This window comes from Bubalus bubalis, chromosome 9 (assembly GCF_019923935.1).
Source record: "Bubalus bubalis isolate 160015118507 breed Murrah chromosome 9, NDDB_SH_1, whole genome shotgun sequence".
In the NCBI taxonomy this organism is placed as follows: domain Eukaryota; kingdom Metazoa; phylum Chordata; class Mammalia; order Artiodactyla; family Bovidae; genus Bubalus; species Bubalus bubalis.
The window spans coordinates 51,409,878-51,432,455 of NC_059165.1; the positions used below are offsets into that span (position 1 = coordinate 51,409,878).

General features: G+C 38.8%; 1 protein-coding gene across 1 annotated transcript; it reads right to left on the minus strand.

The window, feature by feature from the left end:
* Positions 1-10,025: 10,025 nt before the first annotated feature.
* Positions 10,026-21,600, minus strand: SPINK9 (serine peptidase inhibitor Kazal type 9). The gene is made up of 4 exons (XM_044948709.2): positions 21,550-21,600; positions 18,990-19,013; positions 11,270-11,394; positions 10,026-10,235 (listed from the first exon to the last, which is right to left on the minus strand). The coding sequence occupies exons 1-4, from the start codon at positions 21,598-21,600 to the stop codon at positions 10,190-10,192; spliced, it is 246 nt and encodes an 81-aa protein (XP_044804644.2). The 3' UTR covers positions 10,026-10,189.
* Positions 21,601-22,578: the final 978 nt, after the last annotated feature.

Genomic DNA, 22,578 nt, shown 5'->3' on the forward strand with positions numbered 1-22,578 from the left:
TATATTTCAGTAGCATGGCATAAAGTTTAGGAAAACTCTTTAGGAACTAGTGTGCTCAGTGGGGGTAGGGGGAGAGGGACCTTCCCATGTGGCTCAGTGGTAAAATATCCACCTGCCAATACAGGAGACCTGGATTCAGTCCCTGGGTCAGGAGGATCCCCTGGAGGAGGAAATGGCAACCCACTCCAGTATTCTTACCTGGAGAATCCTATGGACCGAGGAACCTGGTGGGCTGTAGTCCATAGGGTCACAAAGAGTTGGTCACAACTAAAGCAACTTAGCATGCATGCACGATTCACCTGTAGCCCCTTCTCTTTGGGAGAAGTGATAACAGCTAGCTTAAAGACTACATTCTGGAGTCTATATTTCCTAAAGAGACCTTTTCCCTGAGAAAAAGAATATGTTTAAGCTTATTGCAAATCTTACAGAGGTATGTTTTACAATTGGCATCTTTGTCTTCAAGATATGTTATACATTGTTATGTGCATATCATGGAACAGCACCATCACTGGCCTCCAGTGCTGTATGGCTTCAAGTCTGCTCCAGCTAAAGATCATTATGAAGAAGAGATTAGGAAATATATGGCTCTTTTCCATGAAGATGACGTTTCTTCCCAAGAGGAATATGCATTCTAATTAAGTATCTATTATTATTTCATTGCTCTCCCAAAACTAAGCCCTAGTACAGCATTTTAGAATCTTAACTGAGACTTACTTCTTTGCCCCTTAACTTCTGCCACCGACTTACTAAAGTTTCACCTGCTGTTCTGCACAGACACACACTGGTATATTTTTGAAAAAAAATGAAGCCACACATAGTCTTCTGAGTCCTTCATCAAAATTCTTGACTCCTGCTTTTTGCTTACTACCCATATTCTTAGAAAAAGAAAAATCCTCTATAACCCAATAAAAAAAGAAAGAGGAGTGGGGAGGGTGGTGTGAGGAATGAACTAGGAGGTTGGGATTAAAATATACACACTACTATATATAAAATAGGTAACCAGCAAGGACCTATTATATATCACAGGGAACTAAATATCTCAATATTTTGTAACCTGTGAGAGTGCAAGTTGCTCAGTCATAACCAACTCTTTGCAACCCCATGGACTATACAGTCCATGGAATTCTCCAGGCCAGGTTGCTAGAGTGGGTAGCCTTTCCCTTCTTCAGGGGATCTTCCCAACCCAGGGATCGAACCCAGGTCCCCTGCATTGCAAGTGGATCCTTTATCAGCTGAGCCACAAGGAAAGCCCAAAATTACTGGAGTGAGTAGCCTATCCCTTCTCCAGTGGATCTTCCTGACCCAGGAATCAAACTGGGGTCTCCTGCATTGCAGGCAGGATTCTTTACCAACTGAGCTATCAGGGAACCCGTAAGGGAAAAGAATCTAAAATATATATGTGTGTGTGTGTGTGTGTGTACACATAACTGAATTGCTGTGCTGTATACCTGGAACTGATACAACATTGTAAGTCAACTGTACTTCAGTATAGATAAATAAAAGGCAAATGTATTGACGTCAGAGTAGAGGATTCCAAATCACTGGGCCCGCTTTTTCTTTACCTCACTGCTCAGGCCATGCCAGGGACTTCCAAGAGTTCCTTGGAATGATGTTTGAGGACCCTTGGTTTTCATGAGTAGTTCTTAAATGCTAGTACCTGATTCATAGGAGACTTTTGGCCATTCCAAGGCAAAATGAGACAAAAATAAGAACCATTAAGTAATAAAAAGAATGCAAAATTACAGCTATTATTTGATATTAAGAAACAGTTATGAAAGTACATTGTAATTTTTATCAATGTCTTTATAGAACAAAATTGGCAATGCTACATTAGATTACCCATTTTTTTCCCAGTTATATTTTTTTTAAGTTACTGTTTATACTGGTTATTTTAGGAAGTTAGGAAAGAAAAAAGAAACAAGAAAAATAAAAAAAAATTCTTATGATATAACATTAAGCAAAATAGAATACAAACAAAACTGTATTTATGATATTATTACTGATATAGGAAACTCTATATATAGATAAGTGATAAAAATGATGTTTTCTAAATATTGTGGGTGATTTTTTTGTCTTAGATTTATATTGTGCTTTTTACTTTAATTTGCAATAAATAATTATGAAAAAAAAATTTAACTGGTCTGTGAAACCCAGAAATCTCTGTATCACTGGATCAATATTTGAGGTCCTTTTTTTGACCAACAATTTCTGTCACAAAATGTCCTTAATTCTTTGCTTTGCTTTCCATGGGAACTTTCATAGAGATATTCGGGCCGTTGCATAATGTAATGCACTATTACATTAGTGCGTTACTAGTGTAAGGCACTGTGCCAGTCTGCATCCCTTTCTCCATAAAGTGGGCCTCTGTATTGGGTTAGTTTCCTAGTCTACTTAGGACTATTTTTGGAAAGGAGTAAGTCTCTGTCCTTGAGGAAAAAGGTGTCAAAGAGACCTGTGGCTATTGGAGAAGACAGGATGCCTTAAAAGTAAACATACTGATGCTTTGCACTTAGCAAATCCTCTCAAATTCAGGGCCAGTTTATACCTGAGAGCATCTACTTTTTTTCCCCACTTTTTCCTCCTTGTCTTTTCTCTATTTCATCATGTATCGTACATGCAAGAGTATATGTATTAATAATACACAGATACAGTTTAAACAATCATAATATCCATAACCACAGCACAAATGCTCATATACCTATCACACAATATAAGAAATGGCACAAGCTGTATCTTTGATATCTTTTATGTCTTATATAAAATCATATAAATTTTATATGCCCCTTCCCTAATTCCCATTCTTTTTTTAATTCTTTGAAATTTAGAGATAAATTTTGTTTAAAATCTGAAATACAATTCCTAAAATATCAACTTCTCCAGAAAACTGTGGCTATACAATAGTGCATCGCCTCTCTCATGTTAGAACATGCATTAGACTCAAATGCAAAAACTATGGTCCAAACTACCATCCTTCAACAATTTGAAGGATATTAGCAGAATGTTCAAGCAACACAAATGAACTTTCAGAGGATGGGCTCTTTTACTTTAAGCACTATTTAAAAAAGCACAAATGCTTAGGTTTTCAGGTATATATATATTAAGTTGAACCTTTGGAACTAGGAATCAGGGCATTTTTTGCACACAGTTTTAACACAGAAAATTGTGTAGTGTCAAAGAGGTAGAACCACAAGCATTCAAGCAATGCTGACAAGTAGGCAATAAAATGTTCTAGTCAGTGTTTCTTCTTTGTCTAATTACTGCCTGCACTGGTAGGAACTTTGAAATGAGATAAGGAGCCTGTACTGCTTTTATTTTCTGTTTAGAACAAAACAGAAAACTAACTGAAGCATAAGCCCTGTTATACATTAGCAATTTTAAAGAACATCAATTATGCAAGAGAAAGACTAAGAACAAAAAGAGTGTTTACAGATACCAGACATAGCAGTGAGTATTCAGTAGACCCTCACAGGGCTTTGTGGTGGTTCTCAGCAGAAGCCACTTTGTAACCACTGGCAGTAAACAGAGACAGCATCTTTCCCCAGGTGCTTTACGAAACCATGCAAACAGCCCAGAGATCGTGCAAGACTCTTCTCATCAAAGGGCGTGTTTGCCAACATTGCTCCAGTTCTTACAAATAATCTCAGTAGGTGTGGTGCTGCCTAAACCTGGGATACTGGCACATCAGGGTGAGCCAAGAGGATTTTGGCATACTGGAGACTCTAAAATGTGGAGAGCAGCTGAGTGCCCAGTATCACATTGAAATACTCTTCTGTTCCTGTCACAATTTTATTAACCACATACTCCTTATCACCAACATTTCCCAGCAATTTCTTGCAATTTTAATACTCTTTATAGCTTTTGTAAATGCTGTGTAGAATAACATCTACATTTTTCTTAGCAGACAGTTGAAACAGCTGCTTCTGCCTAGTAACTTTTGGAAGGAATGATGCTAAAGCTGAAACTCCAGTGCTTTGGACACCTCATGCGAAGAGTTGACTCATTGGAAAAGAGTCTGATGCTGGGAGGGATTGGGGGCAGGAGGAGAAGGGGACGACAGAGGATGAGATGGCTGGATGGCATCACTGACTCGATGGATGTGAGTCTGGGTGAACTCCGGGAGTTGGTGATGGACAGGGAGGTCTGGTGTGCAGTGATTCATGGGGTCGCAAAGAGTTGGACACGACTGAGCGACTGAACTGAACTGAACTGAGTCCTCAACAAGCCGTGATTTTAATTCTTCTGGAATCTTTATTTTCTGTTCTACTCTTAAATGCCTCCTAACTTTCAACAGTGAGCCCTTTTCTTCCAAGGTGGTTGAAGCGCTTCACTAGTGTTGCCACCATCTCCATTTCCACAAGGCTTCTGTTTGTTCTTTCATGTCTTCTTCATGGATCTTGAAGGGGGGTTCTCTGCAGAGCAACAATGCCCCCACCCCCATCTGCCTGGGAGTGCTTCTTCAGATTCTTCTGCTGGGGACCAGCTGTCTTCTTTCCTGAAAAGACCTCTCTCATCTTCTATGCCCATTGATTCTAGTTGATTTTTGAAAGTTATGTTTTGCATATTGTCATCCACAGGTTTAAGCACCCTACTTTCCCAAGCTCATTCCACCCTGTTTTCATTCTACCCAGTAATCCTCTTTCTTCTTTCCCTTCTAAGAACTCCTAGTGTTTTCACAGGTAGAATCTTACAGATCTTCTGGTGTGGTCTGGAGAGATGAGGTGGGAGACACAACCCAAGACACAACCCATCCCTATAATCAGGGATATTCTGCAATTAGGATCAGACCTTCTGATCATCACTGTACAGCTAACTTAGCTTTTCTGGTGGTAGTCTTTTTGTTCTGACCTCCAAGCAGAGTGTTCTTCAGGCAAGTATTCAGTCAGTTAATTTTCTAGAAAGTTGTCTGAGTGAGGTTTTTACCTTTTGAGTTTGCCACTGCTGCTGCTGCTAAGTTGCTTCAGTCGTGTCTGACTCTGTGCAACCCCATAGATGGCAGCCCACCAGGCCCCACCGTCCCTGGGATTCTCCAGGCAAGAACACTGGAGTGGGCTGCCATTTCCTCCTCCAATGCATGAAAGTGAAAAGTGAAAGTGAAGTTGCTCAGTCGTGTCCGACTCCTAGCGACCCCATGGACCGCAGCCTACCAGGCTCCTCCATCCATGGGATTTTCCAGGCAAGAGTACTAGAAGCCCCTAATTCTCATTCTTTGCTGCATCTCCTGCTGCCAGCTCCCACCTAATTCAACCAGTCTTCCTCTCCTCTGGCAAAGACACTTATGCAACCACAGACCCTGGAAACGTTTTTCTGTCTGTGGAGGAATTCAGTTCTCTTGTTCTCTGCCCTGTGCTAAATATTGGTTTCTTTTGTTATTTTCTGGCAATGCAGAATTTAGTGTGGGACCCCTGATGCCATTAGGATGTTGAATACATGGCCTTGATTATATTCACCCTGTTTATTCTGATGTTTTCTTTTTTGACAAGTTTAAAAATTTATATATATGATGTTTGTCAGGCATTGCCTACTATTTTTCAGGCAGTGCAGAAACAGATAGACCAATACCCATTTTAGATACAAATATAAACAGGACCAAAGTTCTTGCTCTTGAGCCTCAAAACCAGAAGATATAGATATAGATATAGATAGATATATATAGATATAGATATATATTTTTTAAACCAAACATGAGGACCATCTTTTCAGAAGTCTTTTTAAAGTCCTTGATAGAAGACTGTGTGTTTTTATTTCATTGCAGTCAAACTACTCTGCTGACTTCTGTGGCTCTGCCCTGACAGGAGGTTCATAGTTCTGTCTCTTAGGGTGGGGTCAGGCATGGGTAACAGGGTGGGGGTGGAAAGAAGACAGGGAGGGGCCAGAACCTGAAATAGAACAATCCATTGTGTTTAGGATACAAATTTAGGGCAACCACAAGTTTTTGTTCTGTTATTTTTAAATCATTTATTAATTTTTTGGCTAATTATATGCCAGGCACAAGAGTATATGCTGTATGTATAGTGGTTCATACCAGTTCATGAGCAGCTGCTTTTGACCCCATTTTGAAATGCAAGAACTGAAACTCAGAGGTTAAATCACTAACTCAAGGTTTCTCAGAAGTAGCAAATGTAGATTTGACCCCAAAGTTCTCTTTCTTCAAAATCCCTCGTCTTTTTTTTTCAGCTTTCTTAGAGTTTTTTAATCTGTGTTTTCTTTAAAATTGAGATGTAATTGATGTATAATATTAGTTAATGTATACAACATAATGATTAGACATGTATATATACCATTTTGCAAAATGACCACCACCTTATCCATTGTATCACAGATAATTTCAGTCTGACTGGGGGGCATGTTCATATCTAAAGAGTTGCGGCAAGCAGATGGTAGTCCAGGCAATGTGTAGGCCTCATAGATAAACTGGAGCCCAGACAAGCAGTCTAAAAACAGGCTGACAAGGGAGGTGAGCACCACAGCAGAAGTCTGCCAATATTTTGGGGGTTTCAGCCACTGGGCTTCATTTCTAGGAGCAGTAAAGCAGAGAGGAAGAGAGAAACAGGGAGCACAACCTGGAAGGGCAAAGAGCCAAACAGTCTGGCTGCTGGGCCAGTTATAGAGGTGGGGCTTCAGGTGGGGTCTCCCACATGAAGAAAGAGATTCAGGAACTGGGATTAGGGAGAGTGAAACCCCAAAACTTGGCTTGTTGATGGATGAACCATTTGAGTGTTAAATGCCTTACATCCCAGGAAGGAAGTGCCTAGGAGTCTGGCAACTGGTAATGATCCAGTAGCTTTCAGATCTCTCCAGAAGCATTTTTCAGTACTCTAGTAGTTCATTTGTAGAGTTTTATTAGGCATTCTTAAAAAGCTTAATTTTCTGTGAACTCAAAGTTTCTTTTCTTCAGAAATTCTGATAAGTTTTCAGTGTGTGTCCATGTAGATATTTTGTTGAGGTGTGTTTTTCTGGCTCTGGCTTACATTTCCTTAATCTGTACTATTATTGTTAATTAAAATTCCAGAGTCAAAGTCAGTGCTTCCACTTAGCTTAGTTTTCGGAGAGAGACAGGAGTTACTTGTTCCAGGAGGACAGGTTTATTGGATGTAGTAATACCTGCTTTGCTTAAATATAAGGAAGAAAAAGAAGCAGAGTGAGATTTCTTAGAATTTGAATAGGGAACACGTTTTGACAATGTATTTAATTTTTACTTTATTTGGGAATCTTTAAAATTTGATGGCAGTTTTCATGCTATAAATCATAAAGATTGACTTACAAGACAGTGTTGCAAGATATGAATATAGAGAACAGGAACGTAATGGAGAGTTTTAGGCTGTGGGTGTGCAAGGTAACCACCATCTCTGTCTTTATGTGGCAGTCTCTAGGAAAACAGTCATTGCTATTATTTGTGTGTCTGTGGATTCTGTTTGTAGGTACTTGACTAACCATTCAGAGCTTCGGTTGATATAGAATGCAAACAGATACAAAAATTTCAGGTGAATCAGGAAGTGACATCTGACTTCAGGGTTATCTGCGATAAGACACCATGGTTTGCTTCCTTACTTGTTGATAGAAGTAAAATTCAATTAATTTTAGTTTAATTAAATTAATTTATAAAGCATTATTTGAACACCTGCAGTGTGCCAGCTGTGAGCTCACAATGTAACAAAAGAGATAGATATTTATTAAGGTAACGAGAATATAATGTGAAACATGCTGATCTAGCAGGACTGAATACATAGGAGGAGATTTTTAGAGAAGATAGCCCTGGGGCTGAATCTTTAATGAGCGGAATTGGTATTGGAAATTGAGAAAGAGAAGTACTGGAAGAGGGAGCAGCATGTAGAAAATTGCAGAGTTCGTGCAAGGTTCTAAGAGTGGTAAGCAGTTCATATCAAAATGTGGAGTGGAGAGGGATACAGATGGAGAGCGAGGTGGCCAATACTAATGGAGGATTAGGCAGTGATACTCACCAAAACAGTTTTTGCAGGAAGATGACAAGATGAGATCGGTGTTTCAGAAATACCACTTTGGAAGTAATTGGAAAATAGATTGTGGGGAGTGGATTATAGAAGGGGCTTGGGAGGAAGAGTGGTTTAAAAATATGAACTCACCAATTGTTGGTGTTAGTTACTTTGTTCTCTCTGCTTGTAATCATGCTTCTTGCTTCTTAGCCCCATGACTATTGCCTCCCACCTTACCCCCAACTCCACTCCTGCACCAGAGATCATTTTCTGCTTAACTAGTCTCAAGATTCGCCATATACTCAAACACACACATATTTGATTGGTATCTTATTAATATTATTATTCCTATGTAATCTTAAAGCTTCAAAAAAAAAGAATGAATTTTTATATTTGCTTATTGATGCATTTCTAGCATCTAACAAAATGTGGATATTTAATCAGTATTTGGTGAAAAGATAAATGACATTCAAGTCAGTATTTTCAATTTCTTTAAAGAGTTTCTCTAAGGAGTGTTTTTTTCAAAACACTCAGGAAAACAAGAAAATAACCACTACAACAAACAGTATCCTACTTGAGTTCCTACTTCATGCCATCGTGGTGGACAGTCTCAGTCCCTAAATTTCTGATGGATTTGTGAAATCAGACCACAGTTCAAAAGAGTTTAACTTTTTCTCCCTCTTTGCAGAGATTTCTCCTTTTCCCTCTTTGCAGAGATCACGTAGTTAGATTTTCATATGTTATATACTTATATAATGTGAATCTGTTATAATACAATTGAAATGTTGCTTAATTTTGATTCAGTGTTACTAAACATATTTGTATAATATCACTTTTGTACAGGATACTGTACTAAGCATGGCAAATAATTTTTCCACAGAATGTAAGCTCCAAGAGGATAAGACCAAATCAATTCTATTCACTATTATATGCTACCAAGCCTAACACAGACTCAAAGTATAATAGATAGGCATTAATAGATATGTGTTCATTGAATAGATGTACAGATAGATTTAAAAGTTTTGCAAGGCACACTCTGTTTTGGGGAACAAATAATATCATCTTTGAAATAAATAATAATATAATTTTGGGGATACATAATGTATTAGTAGGATTTAAAGTTTCAGGTCCTAGACCTGAGATCAGACTTTAAAGAAAGAAAAACATGGGAGACATCAACTAATTCATGGGAACTTGCACAACTTTCCTGGCTGTATTTACTTGAAATGTTTTACAGACATATTCTCTGGGAAGAAGTAGCAGTCTCAACCCAGGTTTGCTTTCAGTGTCTTAAACACAAGAGACATATAGCAAAACAGTATTTCCTGATTGTTGTGCTTGAAGTCTCCCTCTTTATGTGTTCAGGAATTTTTCAGGAATAGGCCAGAACTAAGTTATGCACAGAGAATGTTTTCCTGGCCTGGGCAAGAGAAGGCACCAGCTTTAGCTCCTTTGATTTTTCTGGTTCCTACTTTGTTGTTGTTCAGTCTGACATGACTGAGCAACAGAGCAAAATAACAACATGCTGATTTTAATTTAATATTGTTGTTATGCTTAGTTGTGGGGGGCAGTGTGGACTGGCATTCTTTATTTTTATTTTATTCTTTAATTTTTATTGGAGTATTTGTTGCCATTCAGTCTCTCAGTCATGTCTGACTCTGCGATCCCATGGATTGCAGCATGCCAGACTTCCCTGTCCTTCACCGTCTCCCAGCGTTTGCTCAAACTCATGTCCATTGACTCAGGATGCCATCCAACCATCTCATCCTCTGTCATCCCCTTCTCCTCCTGCCTTCAATCTTTCCCAGCATCAGGGTCTTTTCCAGTGAGTCAGCTCTTCGCATCAGGTGGCCAAAATATTGGAGCTTCAGCATCACTGCTGCTGTTGCTGCTGCTAAGTTGCTTCAGTCATGTCCGACTCTGTGCGACCCCATAGACGGTAGCCCACCAGGCTTCCCCGTCCCTGGGATTCTCCAGGCAAGCACACTGGAGTGGGTACTACTAGTCTTAATTGGCCCCTTTCCCCCAGGATGTGGCCCTAAAGTTGTCTTATAGAGATTACACAAAAGTGAAACAAATCTAGAAGATCCAACTCCTAAACAAAAAGTCAGACATATATTTATTTCTCTTTCTTTATTTTACAAGCAAATCAAGACATAACAGTGACAAGATTAGGTAATATGGTATAGATTGTATGGGAGAAGAAATGTGTCTCTTGTGTTTGTAATCATAAGACAGATTCAACATTTTCCAAAGTGTACAAATTTAAGTTTGTTGTTAGTTTTCCTGTGGAGACAAAAATAGCAACAAATGAGAAATGCTGAGGCCATAGGCATTTCATTAGCATCCACATTTCACCAGTGAGCCCCTCAAAATGTAGCCAAGTCTCTCCATTTATTGATGCTTTTAAAAGGAGTGACAGCAGTTTAGGGATTTTTTAGCAGCTGGTGCTGATTACATAAGGATGAGGCTCATAATACATCACAGTCAGTTTATGTCCCTAAAAATATATTTTAATGGATTTTTTATTTAAAGAAGATACATGTAAGGCTTTTTTATAAGAGTTCATAATTTTTTCTTAATAAAACAGAATCAGAGCAATATGCCATATATACTAGATGCTAGTTTTCATTCATGTTTGTTTTAAAAGTACTTAAAGGGAACTGTAAGTTTTTAAATACACTCTAGTATATTAGTCATCATTTCGTGCATTTTGAGCTGATACTAATGTATCTTTTGGATGATTACTTTGTAATCTTTAAACTGCTTTTGGTTATGTGATTTTCTAAATTTAAGTTTATTATACTTCCAGCATACTTTTTTTTTTTTTTTAGAAATCATACTCAGAACAAGTTCTTTAGGTTTTTCTCGTTAAGGAGCTCTAACATATCCAGACTTAGTTGTTGAAGCTGAACAATAAACACAGCTCATCCTAGCAGTTGTGGACTGGCATGCCTAGATGGAGGGATATTTCTTTTTCCCTGAAAATAAACAAAGCATTGACTGAGAGCCAAACTGGTGAATTTTTCATGGGAACAGTTTAAGCAATAGATTAATAGGTGGAAATTGAACTGGAGGACCTTTAAATTTCTTTCCAAGATTCCTTCCTTCTAAGGTTCTCTACTCTTACTGCCAATATGTAGTGACACAGTAATACCAGTGACGCCCAAATCCTGTAAATTATGAGAATTCTATTCATCAGAGTCAGCATGAGATGATTCACATATTCTATACCATAAACAACTCCTTCTGTTTCAAGTACATTTGTCTTAACACGTAATTATTAACCCGTAAATGTAGGAAACGATTTCAATACTTACTCAACTTCATAACAAAAGTAGCAATCATTGTCATAAGTTTTGTCATCAGATCCACAAATTGGTGCATATATTTCATAACAAAATCTTTCTTCTGATGGTAACATTTTATATTTACTACAGTCAGTCTGGAAATACATATAAAAAGCCTTGAATTCCTTAAGCAAAATTTTTATTCTCAGGATTTAGGATTTTCCAAGCAAGTTCAGAAAGCTCTCAGTGCATTTGTGTCTTATTCCAATTGTCTATTCTCATCTAACCCCAAGATACAGTAAGTAAAAAAAAAATTTATATCATATATATAATCACTCATGATAAACTTCTTTATAATAACTGGTAACTGAATCATTATTTATTTTAAAATAGAATATTTTCCACCATACTGGTTGATGCATCCGTTCTTAACACATATAGCATATTCACAAGTACAGCCATGCCCGTGGGATCAGTTTTCTACATATCTCAGGTAGTACAGTTTGCTACTTCTTTCTTTCACTTCAAAAGTTCTGCCTGAATGTAAGTATGAGATATATTATGATAACTACTATAGTTATAAGAACTACTGTATCATGGCAACATTTGCCATTAATTATTGGTAACAAGGTACTTGATATACACTTCACTAGCACATAGGCAAACGGATGTATTTTAACATTGTAGTTGAGATCCACTAATCTCAGTTTCTGGAGCCAAAGCCAAGGTGATAAGTTGCCTGCAGGAGCAAGTAGGCAATTACCAAGAAAGAATTTTCTAGGTTTTTCATCTTTGAGCAAATTGTGGAGTGTGGACATTAAAGTCAAACATGTTGGAATTCAAATCCTGACTATATAACCCTGGGACAATTATTTTTCCTCTCTAAGCCTTAATTTATTTATCTGCAAAATGAAGGCAATAATAACTGTATTGTAATATTAAAGTAAAACATACATAACTGAGAAGATATGTATGAAATACTTAGCAGTACATGGCATGGTAGTGAATTCATGATAGCTCTTAATTTTGTTCTGTGGCTTTACTTCCAATTCTACACTAACTCCAGTTCTTTACGAAAGACTCTATATTTCCAGCTCCTTCTGTTCCAGAGTTTCAGACATCATATTTTTCTTTTTTTTAAATTTATTTTTATTGAAGTATAGCTGATTTACAATTTGAAATGTTGTGTTAGTTTCTGGTATACAGCAAACTTTAAGTTATATAGACATTGAATATAGTTCCCTGTAGTGTACAGTAAGACCTTATTGTATACTCATTCTATATATATTAGTTTGCATCTAGTAATCTGCCCCCCACCCCTGGAAACCTGTCTGTTCTCTATGTCTGTGACTCTGATTTGGTTTCAAAAATAAGTTCACTTGCAGACATGATATTTTTCTAATGTTTGAGTATCTCCACTTGGATAACTCAAAATATGCTTAAATTCATGTTCCCCTTCAGATATGTTTCATTAATTCATCCAATCCTTCAGTTTATGAACCTTCTATATTTTATGAACTATACTTTATGAACCTTCTAAATTTTAGAGCTGAGCTGAGAGCTGCCAATACAAAGATTACTAAGCATGACATGATGGGAGAGGACTTCAGAGGCTAGTACAGCTTGGTGGAAAATGGAACTGCAGTGCCCCATGTCAGGTATGGTTGCCTGTGGTTTGTCCCAGGACAAAAACAAATTTCCTTTTCATTACAAGGGACTGGAATGCAAAAGTAAGAAGTCAAGATATACCTGGAGTAACAGGAAAATTTGGCCTTGGAGTACAAAATTAAGCAGGGAAAGGCTAACAGTTTTGCCAAGAGAACACACTGGTCATAGCCAACACCGTCTTCCAACAACACAAGAGATGACTCTACACATGTACATCACTAGATTGTCAATACCGAAATCAGATTGATTATATTCTTTGCAGCCAAAGATGGAGAAGTTCTATACAGTCAGCAAAAACAAGAGCGGGAGCTGACTGTGGCTCAGATCCTGAACTCCTTATTGCCAAATTCAGACTTAAATTGAAGAAAGTAGAGAAAACCACTAGAACATTCAGGTATGACCTGAATCAAATCCCTCGCACTTATACGGTGGAAATGACAAATAGATTTAAGGGATTAAATCTGATAAACAGTGCCTGAAGAACTATTGACAGAGGTTCATGACATTGTACAGGAGGCAGGGATCAAGACCATCCCCAAGAAAAAGAAATGCAAAAAGGCAAATGATTGTCTGAGGACAAATAGCTGAGGAAAGAAGAGACATGAAAGGCAAAGGAGAAAAGGAAAGATATAGCCATTTGAATGCAGAGTTCCAAAGAATAGCAAGGAGAGGTAAGAAAGCCTTCCTCAGCGAACAGTGCAAAGAAATAGAGGAAAACAACAGAATGGGAAAGACTAGAGATCTCTTCAAGAAAATCAGAGATACCAAGGGAACATTTCATGCAAAGATGGGCTTGATAAAGGACAGAAATGGTATGGACCTAAGAGAAGCAGAAGATATTAAGAAGAGGTGACAAGAATACACAGAAGAACTATACAAAAAAGATCTTCATGACCCAGATAATCATGATGGTATGATCACTCACCTAGAGCCAGACATCCTGGAATGCAAAGTCAAATGGGCCTTAGGAAGCATCACTATGAACAAAGCTAGTGGAGGTGATGGAATTCCAGTTGAGCTATTTCAAATCCTGAAGATGATGCTGTGAAAGAGCTGCACACAATATGCCAGCAAATTTGGAAAACTCATCAGTGGCCACAGGACTGGAAAAGGTCAGTTTTCATTCCAATCCCAAAGAAAGGCAATGCCAAAGAATGCTCAAACTACCACACAATTGTACTCATCTCACACACTAGTAAAGCAATGCTTTACTAGTGTAAATGCTCAAAATTCTCCAAGCCAGGCTTCAGCAGTACGTGAGCTGTGAACTTCCAGATGTTCCAGATGGTTTTAGAAAAGGTAGAGGAACCAGAGATCAAATTGCCAACATCTGCTGGATCATTGAAAAAGCAAGAGAGTTCCAAAAAAAATCTACTTCTGCTTTACTGACTATGCCAAAGCCTTTGACTGTGTGGACCACAAGAAACTCGAGAAAATTCTTCAAGCGATGGGAATACCTGACCACCTGACCTGCCTCCTGAGAAATCTACGCAGGTCAGGAAGCAACAGTTAAAACTGTACATGAAACAACAGACTGGTTCCAAATTGGGAAAGGAGTGAATCAAGGCTGTATATTGTCACCCTGCTTATTTAACTTCTATGCAGAGTATATCATGAGAAATGCTGGGCTGGATGAAGCACGAGCTGGAATCAAGATTGCTGGGAGAAATATCAGTACCCTCAGATATGCAGATGACACCACCTTATGACAGAAAGTGAAGAACTAAAGAGCCTCTTGATGAAAGTGAAAGTGGAGAGTGAAAAAGTTAGCTTAAAGCTCAACATTCAGAAAACTAAGATCATGGCATTCAATCCCAGCACTTCATGGCAAATAGATGGGGAAACAGTGGAAACAGTGATAGACTTTATTTTTCTGAGCTCCAAAATCACTGCAGATGATGACTGCAGCCATGAAATTAAAAGACACTTGCTCCTTGGAAGAAAAGCTATGACCAATCTAGACAGCATATTAAAAAGGACAGAGATTACTTTGCCGACAAAGGTTCATCTAGTCAAAACTATGGTTTTTCCAGTAGTCATGTATGGATGTGAGAGTTGGACTATAAAGAAAGCTGAGTGCCAAAAAATTGATGCTTTTGAACTGTGGTGTTGGAGAAGACTCTTGAGAGTCCCTTGGACTGCAAGGTGATCCAACCAGTCTATCCTAAAGGAAATCAGTCCTGAATATTCATTGGAAGAACTGATACTGAAGCTGAAACTCTAATACTTTGGCTACCTGTTGTGAAGAACTGACTCATTTGAAAAGACCCTGATGCTGGGAAAGATTGAAGGCAGGAGGAGAAGACGATAACAGAGGATGAGATGGTTGGATGGCATCACTAACTCAATGGACATGAATTTGCATAAGCTCTGAGAGTTGGTGATGGACAGTGAGGCCTGGCATGCTGCAGTCCATGGGTTACAAAGAGTTGGACACGACTGAGCGACTGAACTGAACTGAACTGATGTCAAGTATATGCCAGCATGATTTCACTTCTTGCCTGTTCAAACCACAGTGCCAGAATTTATATAATATGTAGTGTAAGCAGGAAACTCCTAAGGTTTAATATTAATTAACCTTTAGTGCCTGATGAACTATGGACTGAGGTTCATGACATTGTACAGGAGACAGGGATCAAGACCATCCCCATGGAAAAGAAACACAAAAAAGCAAAATGGCTGTCTGGGGAGGCCTTACAAATAGCTGTGAAAAGAAGAGAAGCAAAAAGCAAAGGAGAAAAGGAAAGATATAAGCATCTGAATGCAGAGTTCCAAAGAATAGCAAGGAGAGATAAGAAAGCCTTCCTCAGCGATCAATGTGAAGAAATAGAGGAAAACAGCAGAATGGGAAAGACTAGAGATCTCTTCAAGAAAATTAGAGATACCAAGGGAACATTTCATGCAAAGATGGGCTCAATAAAAGACAGAAATGGTATGGACCTAAGAGAAGCAGAAGATATTAAGAAGAGGTGGCAAGAATACGCAGAAGAACTATACAAAAAAGATCTTCACAACCCAGATAATCACGATGGTGTGATCACTCACCTAGAGCCAGACATCCTGGAATGTGAAGTCAAGTGGGCCTTAGAAAGCATCACTACAAACAAAGCTAGTGGAGGTGATAGAATTCCAGTTGAGCTATGTCAAATCCTGATGAAAGATGATGCTGTGAAAGGGCTGCACTCAACATGCCAGCAAATTTGAAAAACTCAGCAGTGACCACAGGACTGGAAAAGGTCAGTTTTCATTCCAATCCCAAAGAAAGGCAATGCCAAGGAATGCTCAAACTACCACACAATTGCACTCATCTCACACACTAGTAAAGTAATGCTCAAAATTCTCCAAGCCAGGCTTCAGCAGTACGTGAACCGTGAACTTCCAGATGTTCAAGCTGGTTTTAGAAAAGGCAGAGGAACCAGAGATCAAATTGCCAACATCCGCTGGATCATTGAAAAAGCAAGAGAGTTCCAGAAAAACATCTATTTCTGCTTTATTGACTATGCCAAGGCCTTTAACTTTATGGATCGCAATAAACTGTGGAAAATTCTGAAAGAGATGGGAATACCAGAACACCTGATCTGCCTCTTGAGAAACCTATATGCAGGTCAGGAAACAACAGTTAGAACTGGACATGGAACAACAGACTGGTTCCAAATAGAAAAAGGAGTACGTCAAGGCTGTATATTGTCACTCTGCTCATTTAACTTCTATGCAGAGTACATCATGAGAATTGCTGGGCTGGAAGAAACACAAGCTGGAATCAAGATTGCCGGGAGAAATATCAATAACCTCAGATATGCAGATGACACCACCCTTACGGCAGAAAGTGAAGAGAAACTCAAAAGCCTCTTAATGAAAGTGAAAGAGGAGAGTGAAAAAGTTGGCTTAAAGCTCAACATTCAGAAAATGAAGATCATGGCATCTGGTCCCATCACTTCATGGGAAATAGATGGGGAAACAGTGGAAACAGTGTCAGACTTTATTTTTGGGGCTGCAAACTCACTGTAGATGGTGATTTCAGCCAAGGAATTAAAAAACTCCTTGGAAGGAAAGTTATGACCAACCTAGATACATTAAAAAGCAGAGACATTACTTTGCCAACAAAGGTGCGTCTAGTCAAGGCTATGGTTTTTCCAGTAGTCATATATGAGAGAGTTGGACTGTGAAGAACTATCAACAACCAGCTGAGTGCCAAAGAATTGATGCTTTTGAACTATGGTGTTGGAGAAGACTCTTGAGAGTCCCTTGGACTGCAAGGAGATCCAACCAGTCCATTCTAAAGGAGATTAGTCCTGGGTGTTCATTGGAAGGACTGATGCTAAAGCTGAAACTCCAATACTTTGACCACCTGATGCGAAGAGTTGAGTCATTGGAAAAGACTCTGATGCTGGGACGATTGGGGACAGGAGGAGAAGGGGAGACAGAGGATGAGATGGCTGGATGGCATCACTGACTCGATGGACATGAATTTGAGAGAAGTCCAGGAGTTGGTGATGGACAGGGAGGCCTGGCATGCTGCAATTCATGGGGTTGCAAAGAGTCGGACACGACTGCGCGACTGAACTGAACTGAACTGAACTGAACCTTTTCATTCTCACACATCTAAAAAATCATGAAGGATGGTTTGAACTCAGTCCTGACTCCAAAATTTACAGTTTTAATGTCTTATTTTCTTTAACAGGGAAACCTAAATTTTTGACTCAAAGAAGTGGAAGGGACTGCCTGGGCCAAAGGGTCATGCAGCTAGAAAGCAGTAGAGCTAGTCTAAAACCCAAATTGCCTGGTAGCTAGCTTAAGTTTTTACTACCACACCTAGATTGTCTCAACAGTAGTCATTATTTAATGAGTAATGAAAAAAAGGTTAAGTTAAAATCTTCATTCTTTAAGACAGAGAACAAAGATGTATGTGACCCATTTGAACATTTTAAGTCATGACTTGTCCTTCCTGAGATTTACTATGTGTCAGGTACTGTGCTAAGCCCTTTTTAAATATTACAGCTTTAAATTTCACACTATTGTGAAATATGAGGCAAGTATTGTTTCCCATGGGCACACTATCAAACAGCTAGAATTTAATCAGCACCTATTCACTCTCATGCTAGGTGTCTAACCACTCTGTTCTGCCCCTTCCATGTTAGAAAGGTCTACCTACAGTTTTTAAAAGAAACAATTTTTTAAACTTAAAAAATAAACCTTTAAACATGTAGAAATTTAATTAATATATAGTGTTGAGTATTTCTTTACTGATACTGGCCTTTAAAATTATACAAAAGTAGTACTTTCATGTCAAGATGGGCATACAGACCTGTTCATGGTGTTTGACACAGTCTACATATGTAAGATAAAGACAAAGAAATTTAAACTCTGGAAGCATTAATCTTATTAGAAAACTAATCTTTGATTTGTTTCAGCTCTCAGACTGTCATCAAAATATAAGATTCACTTCAAAGCTGTATAGCATAATATTAAAGGTTGAAGCTCTTCACACAAAACTTTTCATTTTCTTTTTCAAAGTGGGTTTAGAGTGTAGCCCAAAAGATGATAAAACTATTTTAATAATGAGTTTGTGCTGTTCTTTCCTACTTCATATTCTGAACTTAGGAAAAAAAATCCATAAGTTTTATATTTTGGAAGTGTCTGCTGTTATGTAACAAGCCTAGAGGCAGAAATTGGACTAGCAATTGAAAATTCTAGGGAGGCAGATTTCAACTCAATAATGGAAGAAGAAGAACAGTAGTTCATGCTGCCAAACTATAGATTTCCAGTCTTGGATTGAATTGTTTTATGATTAAATGAGATCCCAATAAAAAGTGATATTAAGTCCAAGGATACATTGGATAGACATTTCTCAAAGAAGTTATATTAAATGTTTATATGGATAGCAATTTGACCTTGGTTGACCATTTAGGTCCACTTGCACCCTGATGTTATAATTTGGTCATTTATTGATACAAACAAAAAAGTGCATTTCAAAAATTTTCCTTTATTATATGTGTTGTATATATCTCAGAATTATATGGAGAGAAGATAACATGAACTCTCAATATCAGGGCAGGGGCAGGGTTATGAGGGAGGTACTCACTGAGGATGGTTGCAAGCACCAGGGCTGAGAGCGGGACAAAGGCTGTTGTTCTCATGCTGCTGAGGTGGCCAAGGGCAGTCCAGTGGAGGAAAAAGAAGTGACTTTCTGGTGTCTGCACAGCCCAGATGGGTTCTGCCTTATATATTGTCAAGAGTTCTGTCTCAGTTGTGAAATAGCTATTTCCAGAAACAAGCCTGGGAAGAGGGCAGAAACATCTGCTAAAGAGGGACTTTTTTTGTTGTGAAAGACAGATGATTATATATGACATTTTAATAGATCATAGGACCCAATAAAGTTGGCATTGTTTCCTCACCTCTTTAAGTTTGTGTGCTTTTACATCTGTTACACAGTTTGATCTTCATAACAGATAGTAACTACCATTTTCTTTGTTCTACAGATGAGGGAATGAAGTCACAAGGAAGTTAAGTAATTTCACTGGGTTTACTACATATTCTTTGATGTACTGCTTTTTCTAGGAAGAGTCATCAGTATGGCAGCTTTATAGGTTTTAACATTTTCTCAGGTTCCCCTCTTTCCTCTTCTCTCCTCTAGACCCGAAGGGGGAAATGTTGGCAGTTGAGACCCCAGACTGGGAACAGAGAAATGGTATCAGCATCCAAGTCTTGATTCAGCACAAACAGGCAATAATTCCTGACTTTTAGGAAGAGGGTAATTTTCCCCCCAAATCCCATTTTGGGAAGATGATATAATGGGTACAGCTGGTGAGCACTCACACCTCATTTACCCATCAGATCTCTGGTGAAAGCTTCTTTATCAAGAGCCCTTAGGAGGAGGATTTCCCCAGAGCCAATAATAAAGAGGTATAGAACGATCGTAGCAAAGAACAGAGCTAGTGGATGCAGTAGCTAGACTGTCCCTGAAACTCTGGCCATGATTATCTGGTCCCCAAATGCAGGCTGATGGTTCAAAAATGAGATGTTAACTTGCCCTGGCATGTAGTTACACAGTGATGGTGGTTTAGTTGCTAAGTCATGTCCAACTCTTGCAAACTCATGAACTGTAGACTTCCAGATTCTTCTGTCTATGGGATTCTCCAGGCAAGAATACTGGAGTAGGTTGCCATTTCCTTCTCCATGGGATCTTCTTGACCCAGGAATTGAACCTGGGTCTCTTGGTGATTGCAGGCTGATTCTTTACCAATTGAACTGTGAGGGAAGCCCTGTTAATAAAATAACTTTCAATAGATAAGCCACCAGTGATTTAATCATGATTTAAATAAGCTTAATTGTGCTTTCATCAAACCATGCTTCACTTGAAGTCTTTGATAAAGGCTACAAGAAGACTTTTTGGAATGTGCCGTTTTTGAATAAAGTGCCCCTGTGAGAAGACCTCAGAAGCAATTCTTGCAGTTTTGGTAGATAAGAGTTGGAAGACATGGTCTATACCACTAATGGAGGTAGTGCCAAGGGCTGAGAGACTAAAATTCATATTTGTTTCCCTTCAGAAGGATAAAACAACTGGAAACTGTGCTGAGATGGTTTGGAGGGCAGGCATCATAATGTTATATGAATTCATTGCCACCTCCACCATTCCTGACTTCCCTGGTGGCTCAGACAGTAAAGTGTCTGCCTACAATGCCGGAGACCCAGGTTCAGTCCCTCAGTTGGGAAGATCCCCTGGAGAAGGAAATGGGAACCCACTCCAGTATTCTTGCCTGGAAAATCCCATGGATGGTGGAGCCTGGTAGGCTACAGTCCATGGGGTCCCAAAGAGTCGGACACGACTGAGTGACTTCACTTTCACTTTCACTTTCACTTTCCACCATTCCCTGTGTGACCTTGTGCAAATTATTGAACTCGTAGAAGCCTTAGTTTCTTTATTTTCATTTGCTTAGTCAGTGATTATTAATGAAGATTCACTCTGTCTTAGAGACTATAATACAACTTGGGTATACCATGAATAATGAGAAACTATTGCCAGTGTTTTCATTGTAGCTTGACAAAGATTCTCTTCTTTATCAATCTTGAGTTAGGCTTCTCTGAGTTCTCTTGTCAAATGGACCTTGACTTCCCTACACCTCCCTTCTCTCGGCCTCCCCTCTACTTCATGTCTTTGGCCTTTCCAGGCATGTCTTAGCATAGAATTCTTCTCGGTCATCTCCCTACTTTTGATATCTGATCACCATTTATATTTGATCAAGTTTTTCATACCCCACTTTTAATATATAAGTCCTTGGCCTGACTTTAACAAGAATCCCCTTAGTATCTCTTATTAGTAATTTTCCATCTACTGAGTACTTAACCCAGCTCTTTGGCTAAAATATCCATTTGCTGTATTTAGAGTTAAGCCCAATCTTTTCCCCATTGCCATAGGCTTATTACAGTAGGGATATTCTAGACTATACCTTGAATAATGCTTTCCTTACCATTTTAACAAGTGTCAAATAACTTTTCTTTAACAAGCTTTCAGAATACAGTTAATCATGGCACCATAGCACAAGCTGATTATGATTTTCAAATGAGATTGTAAAGCACGTATATACATCCTGTTAATGAGGGTGAAAGAGGAGAGTGATGTGCATCCAGTTTCTTATACTTACTCTGCCTCTGATGAAGGTTGTCACCAGTTTGGAGCTTATTAGTGTGCGCATATGTGTTAAGTGTTCACCTCTGGGAAGAATAATGTTGCAGAATCTGGGAACCAGGAAATCCTGGACGGAAAGTCCCTTGAATATCTCAGAAATCTCTTTCAAAGCAATGGCAGTCCTTTCTTCTTATTTAAACAAGATCTTTTAGGCAACTCTGATTTACACTGAAAAACGACTTAAAATGTCACTATGAAATTGAGATTTCTGCACAATTGCACTCATCTCACACACTAGTAAAGTAATGCTCAAAATTCTCCAAACCAGGCTTCAGCAATACATGAACCGTGAACTTCCAGATGTTCAAGCTGGTTTTAGAAAAGGCAGAAGAACCAGAGACCAAATTGCCAACATCTGCTGGATCATCGAAAAAGCAAGAGAGTTCCAGAAAAACATCTATTTCTGCTTTATTGACTATGCCAAAGCCTTTGACTGTGTGGATCACAATAAACTGTGGAAAATTCTGAAACAGATGGGAATACCAGACCACTTGACCTGCCTCTTGAGAAATTTGTATGCAGGTCAGGAAGCAACAGTTAGAACTGGACATGGAACAACGGGCTGGTTCCAAATAGGAAAAGGAGTACGTCAAGGCTGTATATTGTTACCCTGCTTATTTAACTTCTATGCAGAGTACATCATGAGAAATGCTGGGCTGGAAGAAGCACAAGCTGGAATCAAGATTGCTGGGAGAAATATCAATACCCTCAGATATGCAGATGACACCACCCTTATGGCAGAAAGTGAAGAGGAACTCAAAAGCCTCTTGATGAAAGTCAAAGTGGAGAGTGAAAAAGTTGGCTTAAAACTCAACATTCAGAAAACGAAGATCATGGCATCTGGTCCCATCACTTCATGGGAAATAGATGGGGAAACAGTGGAAACAGTGTCAGACTTTGTTTTTTTGGGCTTCAAAATTACTGCAGATGGTGACTGCAGCCATGAAATTAAAAGACACTTACCCCTTGGAAGAAAAGTTATGAC

Excerpts from the sequence above, each read along its gene's own strand:
- SPINK9 (XM_044948709.2), bottom strand. The coding sequence starts at position 21,600 with ATGCGCACACTAATAAGCTCCAAACTGGTGACAACCTTCATCAGAGGC. Across the intron at positions 11,395-18,989 it reads GGTGCTTGCAACCATCCTCA|ACTGACTGTAGTAAATATAA; the intron begins GTGAGTACCTCC and ends ATGTATTTCCAG. Across the intron at positions 10,236-11,269 it reads TACTTTTGTTATGAAGTTGA|GAAAACTAACAACAAACTTA; the intron begins GTAAGTATTGAA and ends TTGTCTCCACAG.